Below are 12,283 nucleotides of genomic sequence, written 5' to 3'. Positions count from 1 at the left end.
CGCAGCAGGTAGGTGGCTCCCGCAGTTGGCTGTACATGTACAGGGCAGCCGGTAGCTGGCTCCCGCAGACGGCTGTACATGTACGGGCAGCAGGTAGGTGGCTCCCGCAGACGGCTGTACATATACAGGGCAGCAGGTAGGTGGCTCCCGCAGACAGCTGTACATGTACGGAGCAGCCGGTAGGTGGCTCCCGCAGACGGCTGTACATGTACGGGGCAGCAGGTAGGTGGCTCCCGTAGACGGCTGCACATGTACGGGGCAGCAGGTGGGTGTCTCCCACAGACGGCTGTACATGTATGGGGCAGCATGTAGGTAGCTCCCGCAGACGGCTGTACATGTACAGGGCAGCAGGTAGGTAGCTTCCGCAGACGGCTGTGCATGTATGGGGCAGCAGGTAGGTGGCTCTCACAGACTGCTGTACATGTAGAGGGCAGCAGGTAGGTGGCTCCCGCAAACGGCTGTACATGTACGGGGCAGCAGGGTGGTAGCTCATGCAAACGGCTGTACATGTAGAGGGCAGCAGGTAGGTGGCTCCTGCAGAAGGTTGTACATATATAGAGCAGCCAGTAGGTGGCTCCCGCAGACGGCTGTACATGTACAGGGCAGTAGGTAGGTGGCTCCCGCAGACAGCTGTATATGTACAGAGCAGCAGGTAGGTGGCTCCTGCAGACGGCTGTACATATACCGAGCAGCAGGTAGGTGGCTCCCGCAGACGGCTGTACATGTATGGGGCAGCAGGAAGGTGGTTCCCGCAGACGGCTGTACATGTACAGGGCAGCAGGTAGGTAGCAACCGCACATGGCTGTACATGTACGGGGCAGCAGGTAGGTGGCTCCTGCAGAAGGCTGTACATATACAGAGCAGCCAGAAGGTGGCTCCCGCATACGGCTGTACATGTACAGGGCAGCAGGTAGGTGGCTCCCGCAGACAGCTGTATATGTACAGAGCAGCAGGTAGGTGGCTCCTGCAGACGGCTGTACATGTACAGAGCAGCAGGTAGGTGGCTCCCGCAGACGGCTGTACATGTACGGGGCAGCAGGTAGGTAGGTGGCTCCTGCAGACGGCTGTACATGTACGGGGCAGCAGGTAGGTGGCTCCTGCAGACGGCTGTACATGTACGGGGCAGCAGGTAGGTGGCTCCTGCAGGCTGTACATGTACGGGTCAGCAGGTAGGTAGCACATGCAAACGGCTGTACATGTAGGGGGCAGCAGGTAGGTGGCTCCCACAGACGACTGTGCATGTACAGGGCAGCAGGTAGGTAGCTCATGCAAACGGCTGTACATGTATGGGGAAGCAGGTAGGTTGCTCCTGCAGAAGGCTGTACATGTACGGGGCAGCAGGTAGGTGGCTCCCGTAGACGGCTGAACATGTACGGGTCAGCAGGTAGGTAGCACATGCAAACGGCTGTACATGTACGGGGCAGCAGGTAGGTGGCTCCCACAGACGACTGTGCATGTACAGGGCAGCAGGTAGGTAGCTCATGCAAACGGCTGTACATGTACGGGGCAGCAGGTAGGTAGCTCATGCAAACGGCTGTACATGTATGGGGCAGCAGGTAGGTTGCTCCTGCAGAAGGCTGTACATGTACGGGGCAGCAGGTAGGTGGCTCCCGTAGACGGCTGTACATGTACAGGCAGCAGGTCGGTGGCTCCCACAAAACGGCTGTACATGCACGGGGCAGCAGGTAGGTGGCTCCTGCAGATGGCTGTACATGTATGGGGCAGCAGGTAGGTGGCTCCCGCAGACGGCTGTACATGTACGGGGCAGCAGGTAGGTGGCTCCCGCAGACGGCTGTGCATGTAAGGGGCAGCAGGTAGGTGGCTCCCGCAAACGGCTGTACATATACTGGGCAGCAGGTAGGTAGCTCATGCAACTGGCTGTACATGTATGGGGCAGCAGGTAGGTGGCTACCGCAGACGACCGTGCATGTACAGGGCAGCAGGTAGGTAGCTCATGCAACTGGCTGTACATGTAGGGGGCAGCAGGTAGGTGGCTCCCGCAGATGACTGTGCATGTACAGGGCAGCAGGTAGGTAGCTCCCGCAGACAGCTGTACATCTACGGTGCAGTAGGTAGGTGGCTCCTGCAGATGGCTGTACATGCACAGGGCAGCAGGTAGGTGGCTCCTGCAGACAGCTGTACAGGGCAGCAGGTAGGTAACTCCTGCAGACGGCTGTACATGTACGGGGCAGCAGGTAGGTGGCTCCCGTAGACGGCTGTACATGTTCGGGGCAGGAGGTGGGTGGCTCCCGTAGATGGCTGTACATGTAGAGGGCAGCAGGTAGGTGGCTCCCGCAGGCGGCTGTACATGTATGGGGCAGCAGGTAGGCGGCTGTACATGTATGGGGCAGCAGGTAGGTGGCTCCCGCAGGCGGCTGTACATGTATGGGGCAGCAGGTTGGTGGCTCCCGCAGGCGGCTGTACATGTATGGGGCAGCAGGTAGGCGGCTGTACATGTATGGGGCAGCAGGTAGGTGGCTCCCGCAGGCGGCTTTACATGTATGGGGCAGCAGGTAGGTGGCTCTTGCAAACATGACTAACTACAAGCTAGTGGAGGCGTTGAGCCCACAGTGGGGTGGGGGCTGTAGGTGGCCGCGGGGGGGCGGGGTCAGCTCCAGTGTTGCAGTGTATACGGACAGCGCCATCTAGTGGTCCGCAGCCGCCTGCATGCAGTCCTTGTTTTCCTCTTCCGGGCGGCAGAAAGTAAACAAACGGAAATATTTATGTGTAACCCAGTGATATCACCGGAGAGCAGCGAGAGCCCGAGGCATATATACAGACACAGCGGCACCCCGTGACCGCCGCAGCCCGACCCCGCCCCCTTCTGGTCACGTTGTCCATGACGTCAGCAGGGCTGCAGCCTCGGCCAGTGACTAGAGAGGTAAGTAGTGTACAGCGGGGGCGCTGCGGCCTCCGTACATGACAGCCCTGTCCCCGGCTGCCCGGTCTATAAGGTCTGGATCCAGGAAGTAGACCGGGTGCTGACAGACATATATACTGTCCGTGCAGCGCTATATACACTGTCTCTGTATCCATCTCTATATGTACTGTCCCTAGCGCTATATACTGTTTCTGTACTATATATACTGCCCCTGTACCCAGTGCTATATACTGTCCCTGTACTATATATACTGCCCCTGTACCCAGTGCTATATACTGTCCCTGTACTATATATACTGCCTCTGTACCCAGCACTATATACTATCCCTGTACTATATATACTGCCCCTGTACCCAGTGCTATATACTATGCCCGTACTATATATACTGCCCCTGTACCCAGCGCTATATACTATCCCTGTACTATATATACTGCCCCTGTACCCAGCGCTATATACTATCCCTGTACTATATATACTGCCCCTGTACCCAGTGCTATATACTGCCCCTGTACTGTATATACTGCCCCTGTACCCAGCGCTATATACTATCCCTGTACTATATATACTGCCCCTGTACCCAGTGCTATATACTATCCCTGTACTATATATACTATGCCTGTACTATATCTACTGTCCCTGTACTATATATACTGCCTCTGTACCAAGTGCTATATACTATCCCTGTACTATATATACTGCCCCTGTACCCAGCGCTATATACTATCCCTGTACTATATATACTGCCCCTGTACCCAGCGCTATATACTATCCCTGTACTATATATACTGCCCCTGTACCCAGTGCTATATATACTATCCCTGTGCTATATATACTGCCCCTGTACCCAGCGCTATATACTATCCCTGTACTATATATACTGCCCCTGTACCCAGCGCTATATATACTATCCCTGTGCTATATATACTGCCCCCATACCCAGTGCTATATGTACTATATATACTGCCCCTGTGCTATATATACTGCCCCTGTACCCAGCGCTATATATACTGCCCCTGTACTATATATACTGCCCCTGTACCCAGTGCTATATACTATCCCTGTACTATATATATACTGCCCCTGTACCCAGCGCTATATACTATCCCTGTACTATATATACTGCCCCTGTACCCAGCGCTATATACTATCCCTGTACTGTATATACTGCCCCCTGTACCCAGTGCTATATACTGTCCCTGTACTGTATATACTGCCCCTGTACCCAGTGCTATATACTGTCCCTGTACTGTATATACTGCCCCTGTACCCAGCGCTATATACTGCCCCTGTACCCAGCGCTATATACTGCCCCTGTACCCAGCGCTATATACTGCCCCTGTACCCAGTGCTATATACTGTCCCTGTACTGTATATACTGCCCCTGTACCCAGTGCTATATACTGCCCCTGTACCCAGTGCTATATACTATCCCTGTACTATATATACTGCCCCTGTACCCAGCGCTATATACTATCCCTGTACTATATATACTGCCCCTGTACCCAGCGCTATGTATACTGCACCTGTACCCAGCACTATATATACTATCCCTGTACTATATATACTGCCCCTGTACCCAGCGCTATATACTATCCCTGTACTATATATACTGCCCCTGTACCCAGCGCTATATATACTGCCCCTGTACCCAGCACTATATATACTATCCCTGTACTATATATACTGCCACTGTACGCAGTGCTATATACTGTCCCTGTACTATATATGCTGCCCCTGTACCCAGCGCTATATACTATCCCTGTACTATATATACTGCCCCTGTACCCAGTGCTATATATACTATCCCTGTGCTATATATACTGCACCTGTACCCAGTGCTATATACTATCCCTGTACTATATATATACTGCCCCTGTACCCAGCGCTATATACTATCCCTGTACTATATATACTGCCCCTGTACCCAGCGCTATATACTATCCCTGTACTATATATACTGCCCCTGTACCCAGCGCTATATACTATCCCTGTACTGTATATACTGCCCCCTGTACCCAGTGCTATATACTGTCCCTGTACTGTATATACTGCCCCTGTACCCAGTGCTATATACTGTCCCTGTACTGTATATACTGCCCCTGTACCCAGCGCTATATACTGCCCCTGTACCCAGCGCTATATACTGCCCCTGTACCCAGTGCTATATACTGCCCCTGTACCCAGTGCTATATACTGCCCCTGTACCCAGCGCTATATACTGCCCCTGTACCCAGTGCTATATACTGTCCCTGTACTGTATATACTGCCCCTGTACCCAGTGCTATATACTGCCCCTGTACCCAGTGCTATATACTATCCCTGTACTATATATACTGCCCCTGTACCCAGCGCTATATACTATCCCTGTACTATATATACTGCCCCTGTACCCAGCGCTATGTATACTGCACCTGTACCCAGCACTATATATACTATCCCTGTACTATATATACTGCCCCTGTACCCAGCGCTATATACTATCCCTGTACTATATATACTGCCCCTGTACCCAGCGCTATATATACTGCCCCTGTACCCAGCACTATATATACTATCCCTGTACTATATATACTGCCACTGTACGCAGTGCTATATACTGTCCCTGTACTATATATGCTGCCCCTGTACCCAGCGCTATATACTATCCCTGTACTATATATACTGCCCCTGTACCCAGTGCTATATATACTATCCCTGTACTATATATACTGCCCATGTACCCAGCGCTATATATACTGCCCCTGTACTATATATACTGCACCTGTACCCAGCACTATATATACTATCCCTGTACCCAGCACTATATATACTATCCCTGTACTATATATACTATCCCTGTACTATATATACTGCCCCTGTACCCAGCACTATATACTATCCCTGTACTATATATATACTGCCCCTGTACCCAGCGCTATATACTATCCCTGTACTATATATACTGCCCCTGTACCCAGCGCTATGTATACTGCACCTGTACCCAGTGCTATATACTGTCCCTGTACCCAGTGCTATATACTGCCCCTGTACTATATATACTGCCCCTGTACCCAGTGCTATATACTATCCCGGTACTATATATACTGCCCCTGTACCCAGCGCTATATATAGTGTCCCTGTACTATATATACTGCCCATGCACCCAACGCTCTTATACTGTCCCCGTACCCAGTGCTATATATATACTGCCCTTGTACCCAGCACTATATATATACTGCACCTGTAGCCAACGCTATATACTGTTCTTGTACCCTGCGCAATATATTATGTCCCTGTACCCAACGCTATATATTCTGTCCCTGTACCCAACGCTATATATTCTGTCCCTGTACCCTGCTCTGTATATACTGTCCCTATACCCTGCTCTGTATATACTGTTCCTGTACCCAGCGCTATATATATTGTCCCTATACCCTGCGCAATATATTCTGTCCCTGTACCCAGTGTTATATATACTGTCCCTGTACCCTGCTCTGTATATACTGTCCATATACCCTGCTCTGTATATACTGTTCCTGTACCCAGCGCTATATATACTGTCCCTGAACCCTGCTCTATATATACTGCCCCTGTACCCAGTGCTATATATACTGTCCCTGCACCCAGTGTTATATATACTGTCCCTTTACCTGGCGCTATATATACTGTCCCTGTACCCTGCTCTATAAATACTGCCCCTGTACCCTGCTCTATATACTATTCCTGTACCCTGCTCTATATATACTGTCCGTGTACCCTGCTTTATATATACTGTCCGTGTACCCTGCTTTATATATACTGCCCCTGTACCCAAAGCTATACACTGTTCCTGTACCCAGCGCTATATATACTGGCCCTGTACCCAATGCTATATACTGTCCCTGTACCCGGCTCTATATATACTGTCCCTGTACCCGGCTCTATATATACTGCCCCTGTACCCGGCATTATATATACTGTCCCTGTACCCGGTGCTATATATACTGTCCCTTTGCACAGTGGTATATATACTGTCCCTGTACCTAGTGCCATATATACTGTCCCTGTACCCAGCGCTTTATATACCATCACTGTACCTGGTGCACTATACTGCCCCTGTACCCAATGCTATATATACTGTCCCTGTACTCAATGCTATATATACTGTCCTTGTACCTGGCGCTATATATACTGCCCCTGTACCCGGCATTATATATACTGTCCCTGTACCCAGTGCTATATATACTGTCCCTTTGCACAGTGGTATATATACTGTCCCTGTACCTAGTGCCATATATACTGGCCCTGTATCCAGCGCTATATATACCGTCCCTGTACCCAGTGCTCTATGCTGTACCTGGAGCTCTATACTGCCCCTGTACCCGGTGCTATATATACTGTCCCTATACCCTGCTCTGTATATACTGTTCCTGTACCCTGCTCTATATGTACTGTCCCTGTACCTGGTGCTATATGTTCTGTCCCTGTACCTGGTGCTATATGTACTGTCCCTGTACTGAGTGCTATATATACTGTCCCTGTACCGAGTGCTATATATACTGTCCCTGTACCGAGTGCTATATATACTGTCCCTATACCCGGTGCTATATATACTGTCCCTGTACCCAGTGCTCTATACTGTACCTGGTGCTATATATACTGTCCCTGTACCCAGTGCTATATATACTGTCCCTGTACCCAATGCTATATATACTGTCCCTGTACCCGGCGCTATATATACCGTCCCTGTAGCCAGTGCTCTATACTGTACCCGGTGCTATATATACTGTCCCTGTACCCAATGCTATATATACTGTCCCTGTACCCAATGCTATATATACTGTCCCTGTACCCGGTGCTATATACTGTCTCGCAGAGGCCTGCACAGAAATGTCAGTGGTGACGGGCCAGCATTGCTTTGCACATGTGCCGGCTGGCCGGCAGCCGGTGCGTAGCAGGAGACGGAAGATGCTGGGAGTGGGTGAGCCGCAGGTCTCTGCAGCGAGATGCGACCCGGCTGTCTGCAGGCGGCCTTAGAGGCATTTTTTCAGCACAAAAATGTGTTTTTTGGTAAATCGTTATTTGCACTTTTGTTACCACATTGGCTGTCACATTAACACAAGTTGTTTGCATGGCTGGCATTAGGGGGAGCACACGGGACAGTTTCCCTGCACTGCCATCCCTAAAGGGGCTGCACGGCCTTCAGTGCTGCCGCTGGTGTTTACCGGTTTCGCAGAGAGCAGTCAGACAGCACCACAGCTGAAGAGCCCACCGACCCGGCTGTTCAGACATCTGATGTGGGGAAGCAGGGGCGGGGGTTTGGCAGCAGCAGCCCCTCTCCTCCCCAACCCAGCTGCTTGCTACTTCTCCAATAAGGCTGGATGCTGCTCACGTCGGTGTAAGGATGTGTGTGTAACGTATGTCTGTGAGTGTAAAACCATGTGATCCATTAAATGGTAACATGAATCCAGCTCCTCCCGTTACAACAACCTTCATCCAGCAATGTGATGAGAAAAGGAAGTTATCACTCAAAATACAAAGCCCCCCAGATGGCGGCTCCCTGCCGCCCTCACTTCTTATTTTTCAAGTTAATGACCTTTTGATGAATTTGACATTTACTACGCATGTATTGGAAACACCGGCATTCGGTTTCATTATATTACCCATTTCTAACTTTTTTTTAAACTTTTTACTTAATTTCTTAGTTTTTCTGCACAGTCAGCAGCCTGTAATGATATGTTGGAAGGTGAACAAAGAGTGCCGTACCGCCGCCTGGAGCCTGCAGCGCAGAAGTTTGCAAAGGTAGTAATTCCAACCGACTTGGAAAGATTGAGGAACCACCAGATCAATATCGAAAAGGTTCGTTCCATTTATTGTCTTTAGTCGCTTTACTAAAAGCAAAGTCTGCAAACAGTATCTGCCGCCCAGAACGGTTTACTGATTTGTTGTGTAAAGCGATGAATCGGTCTATTCAGAGGGGTTCGCCCATCATGGACAGGATACTGTAAGGATACGCAACATTCTATGATTGGTGGGGCTCCAACAACTGGAGGGAAGGGGCCACAGAATCTGTTTTGTAGAGGGAACTCCTGGCCACTGACTGTGGGAGGAATTAAAGCACAGTCGCTTGATGCCTGTGAATTGGCTGCAGATCAAAGAGGTCTGTGCCGTTTCAGCCTGCTTTGGGGAAGTGACTAAAATGGTCAGTTGCGATGGCACGACTGCTGGAAGAGGTGCTACAGGGTCTCAGACACAACGATGTGTTGTTGTCACAGGAGGAGGAAGAAGAAGGGATTTCAATCTCCCAACTGTCTGACCAAACCACCATTGCTCAACACAGCAGGGAGGGTTGCTTTGGGCAATAAAGAGGGTTGTCTTCTCCAATGTGTTTCTCCACCCATGGGAGAAGTATAGAGGAGAAAGAAAAGAAGGAACAGCAAAAGTGCAGGGTTGGATTGCCAGTCACAGACAGCACTTATCCATGATGCTCCAAGGCCATGTCAGCTACCACATGGGTGTACTCAGACATGGCGGTGGAGCCTTTGACTTCTGAGTGTCTAAGCTGGACTAGTGGCCGGAGCTGGCACAACATGCTATAGAGGTGCTTGCCTGCCCTGCTGCCAGTGTGCTATCAGAAAGGGTATTCAGTACAGCTGGGGGTGTGATAACTGACGGACTCATCCGCCTGCACACAGACAATGCGGATCACCTGATGTTTATTAAAATGAACCTGGCATGGATGTCACCTGACTTCTGTACCCTATGGCAGATTCCACTGATTAGTTAGCAAGCTGGCAAGGTTTACTCACGTATGACTGAGCGTAGATTTATATCAAAGACCTCACTGAGTCCTCAAGGTTATCCTGGCTGTGGTGGAACTGCTGGTGCTGCTGCTCTCCTTCTCCTGCTTCTACCAGGTTTCCTCCTCCTACCCCGCCCTTCCCGGCCCCAAATGAAAAATATGTTAATATGGAAATCTGTAGCTACAACTGTTATGTTTCCACAAGGATCACACTCTGTCCTCAAGGTGCTGTTGCTACTAGTGGTGATGGTGGAACTGCTGCTGCTGCTCTCCTGCTTCTGTTGGGTCTCCTCTTCCTCCCAAAGCACAAGAAACAGCTGTAGCTCTACATCTTTTCCTTGGAGGAGGCCCGTGCTCGGCTGTTCTGTTCACATGGTAGAATTTGACCTTTGCAAACTTAAGAACATTGCTTTTAAAACAAGCGGCACACCTGCTGTCTTGCCTAGCAAAATATTTTGTAGCTCTACAGCTGTTGCTTGGAGGAGGCCCGTGCTTGAGTGTTCTGTTAACCTGGCAGAATCTCTCATTGAAAATGTATTACACTATGTTTAATACAAGTACCACACCTGCTGTCTTGCTTGGTGCAATTTTTGATCTAGGAAACTCTATGTGGTCCTTCCTTTTCTTTCAGTGACACCCCGGTGCTACAATTGAGCCCTACACCACTGTACACTATTTTGACCAATTTTCGGGAGGAGCACATTGTTCTCCAGATGTGTGGCTGTATTCCGATGCAATTTGGAAGGAAGGGGCAGGGGTTGGATACTTTAGGGACCTCCTGGAGGGCAAATTAGTGGATCAGATTTTTATTCTCATTGACTCTTATGGGAGTCTGAACCGACCCCGCTAATTCATAAGGATTTTCATGAAATTGGCCCGATACCGACACAAACCGATTATTCCACTAATTGCTTATCAGTATCTGCAATTAGAACAGTTTTCTCAATAATCTATATATTTATGTCCCACCTGTTATGCTCGCTCCTTAAAGGGGTTGTCTCGCGAAAGCAAGTGGGTCTATACACTTCTGTATGGCCATATTAATGCACTTTGTAATATACATTGTGCATTAAATATGAGCCATACAGAAGTTATTCACTTACCTGCTCCGTTGCTAGCGTCCCCGTTGCCATGGTTACGTCTAACTTCGGTGTCTTCTTGCTTTTTTAGACGCGCTTGCGCAGATGCATCTTCTCCCTTCGGCTGGTCTTGGAAGCATCGGCGTTTTGGCTCCGCCCCCTTGTACGCATCATCGCGTAGCTCCGCCCCATGACGTGTGCCGGTTCCAGCCTCCTGATTGGCTGAAATCGGCACGTGATGGGGGCGGAGCTACGCGATGATGCGTACAAGGGGGCGGAGCCAAAACGCCGATGCTTCCAAGACCAGCCGAAGGGAGAAGATGCATCGGCGCAAGCGCGTCTAAAAAAGCAAGAAGACACCGAAGTTAGACGTAACCATGGCAACGGGGACGCTAGCAACGGAGCAGGTAAGTGAATAACTTCTGTATGGCTCATATTTAATGCACAATGTACATTACAAAGTGCATTAATATGGCCATACAGAAGTGTATAGACCCACTTGCTGCCGCGAGACAACCCCTTTAACTTAGTTCTCTTCCTGAGGCGGTGTTCTTGATGATATTGAATATTGAGCGGGGTGATTGTGTGGAATGCTTTGACCATTCTGATCGCTGTACTGAGAAACGATGTGATATGGTGAACAGGTTGCCGGAATTTGTTTGCTCAACTCCTCCTGCATCAACGGAAAGAAATGCTTATTAACCCCTTAGTGACCAAGCCTGTTTGCGCCTTAATGACCAGGCCAAATTTTGCAAATCTGACACGTGTCACTTTAACATGGAAAAACACCAGAAAGGTTTTGCATATCCAAGCGATTCTGACATTGTTTTTTGCCACATGTTGTACTTCATTTAGGTGGAAAAAAAGACCGATAGAATTTGTGTTTATTTATTAAAAGCGCCAAAATTGGGAAAATTTTGAAAAAATCGTCATTTTTTTCACATTTCCAACTGCAATATCTCAAATATGTGCAAACCTAATATAGAAATTTTTGCTAAGATTTATATTTCCATCTGTTTACTTTATTTTGGGCGCACATTGGAAAAACGTTCGTTTTTTTTTTTAACCATTTAGGAGACATACAAATTTAACATTACTTTTCAGCATTTTGAGGAACACTTTGTTTTCCTACACCAAGCCAAGATTGGAAAGGCTCATAGGAGTCAAAATGATAGATACCCCCACAAGTGACCCCATTTTAAAAACTACACCCCTTAACGTATTCACTGAGGGGTGTCATGAGTGTTTTAACCCCACAGTTTTTTTCAGGAGTCAATGCAATTTAGTAGAGAAAAAATAAAATTTCATATTTTTGCAAATCTGTCATTTTAAAGACAGGAATTTTTTCTATAGTTCACATGAAAATGAGGATTTGCACCTCAGAATGGATACCCCTGTTTGTCCCGTGCTCAGAAACATACCCAATGTGGCCCTAGTATTACGTCTGTATGCACAACGGGGCCCAAAATGAAAGGAGCAACCGGTGGCTTTCGGAACAGAAATTTTGCTTGAAGGAGATTTAGTCCCCATTGCCCACTTGTAGAGCCATTGAGTGACCAAAAT

General features: G+C 49.0%; 1 protein-coding gene across 3 annotated transcripts in view; it reads left to right on the top strand.

Moving 5' to 3' along the window:
* Positions 1–2,714: 2,714 nt before the first annotated feature.
* STX17 (syntaxin 17) overlaps positions 2,715–12,283 on the top strand; it is a 52,583-nt gene continuing 43,014 nt past the window's right edge. Inside the window, exons 1-2 of one of the 3 annotated variants that reach the window (XM_066585698.1) lie at positions 2,715–2,881; positions 8,558–8,698. In XM_066585698.1, the coding sequence (XP_066441795.1) occupies positions 2,840–2,881; positions 8,558–8,698 (183 nt within the window). In that variant the 5' untranslated portion in view covers positions 2,715–2,839. Of the gene's footprint in view, positions 2,882–8,544; positions 8,699–12,283 lie in introns of all 3 variants that reach the window. The other 2 variants (XM_066585697.1, XM_066585700.1) reach the window with 2 other exon arrangements.

The sequence above is a fragment of the Eleutherodactylus coqui genome, chromosome 12, assembly GCF_035609145.1.
Source record: "Eleutherodactylus coqui strain aEleCoq1 chromosome 12, aEleCoq1.hap1, whole genome shotgun sequence".
Taxonomy (NCBI): Eukaryota; Metazoa; Chordata; class Amphibia; order Anura; family Eleutherodactylidae; genus Eleutherodactylus; species Eleutherodactylus coqui.
This window is presented reverse-complemented; position numbering and strand designations above follow the sequence as displayed.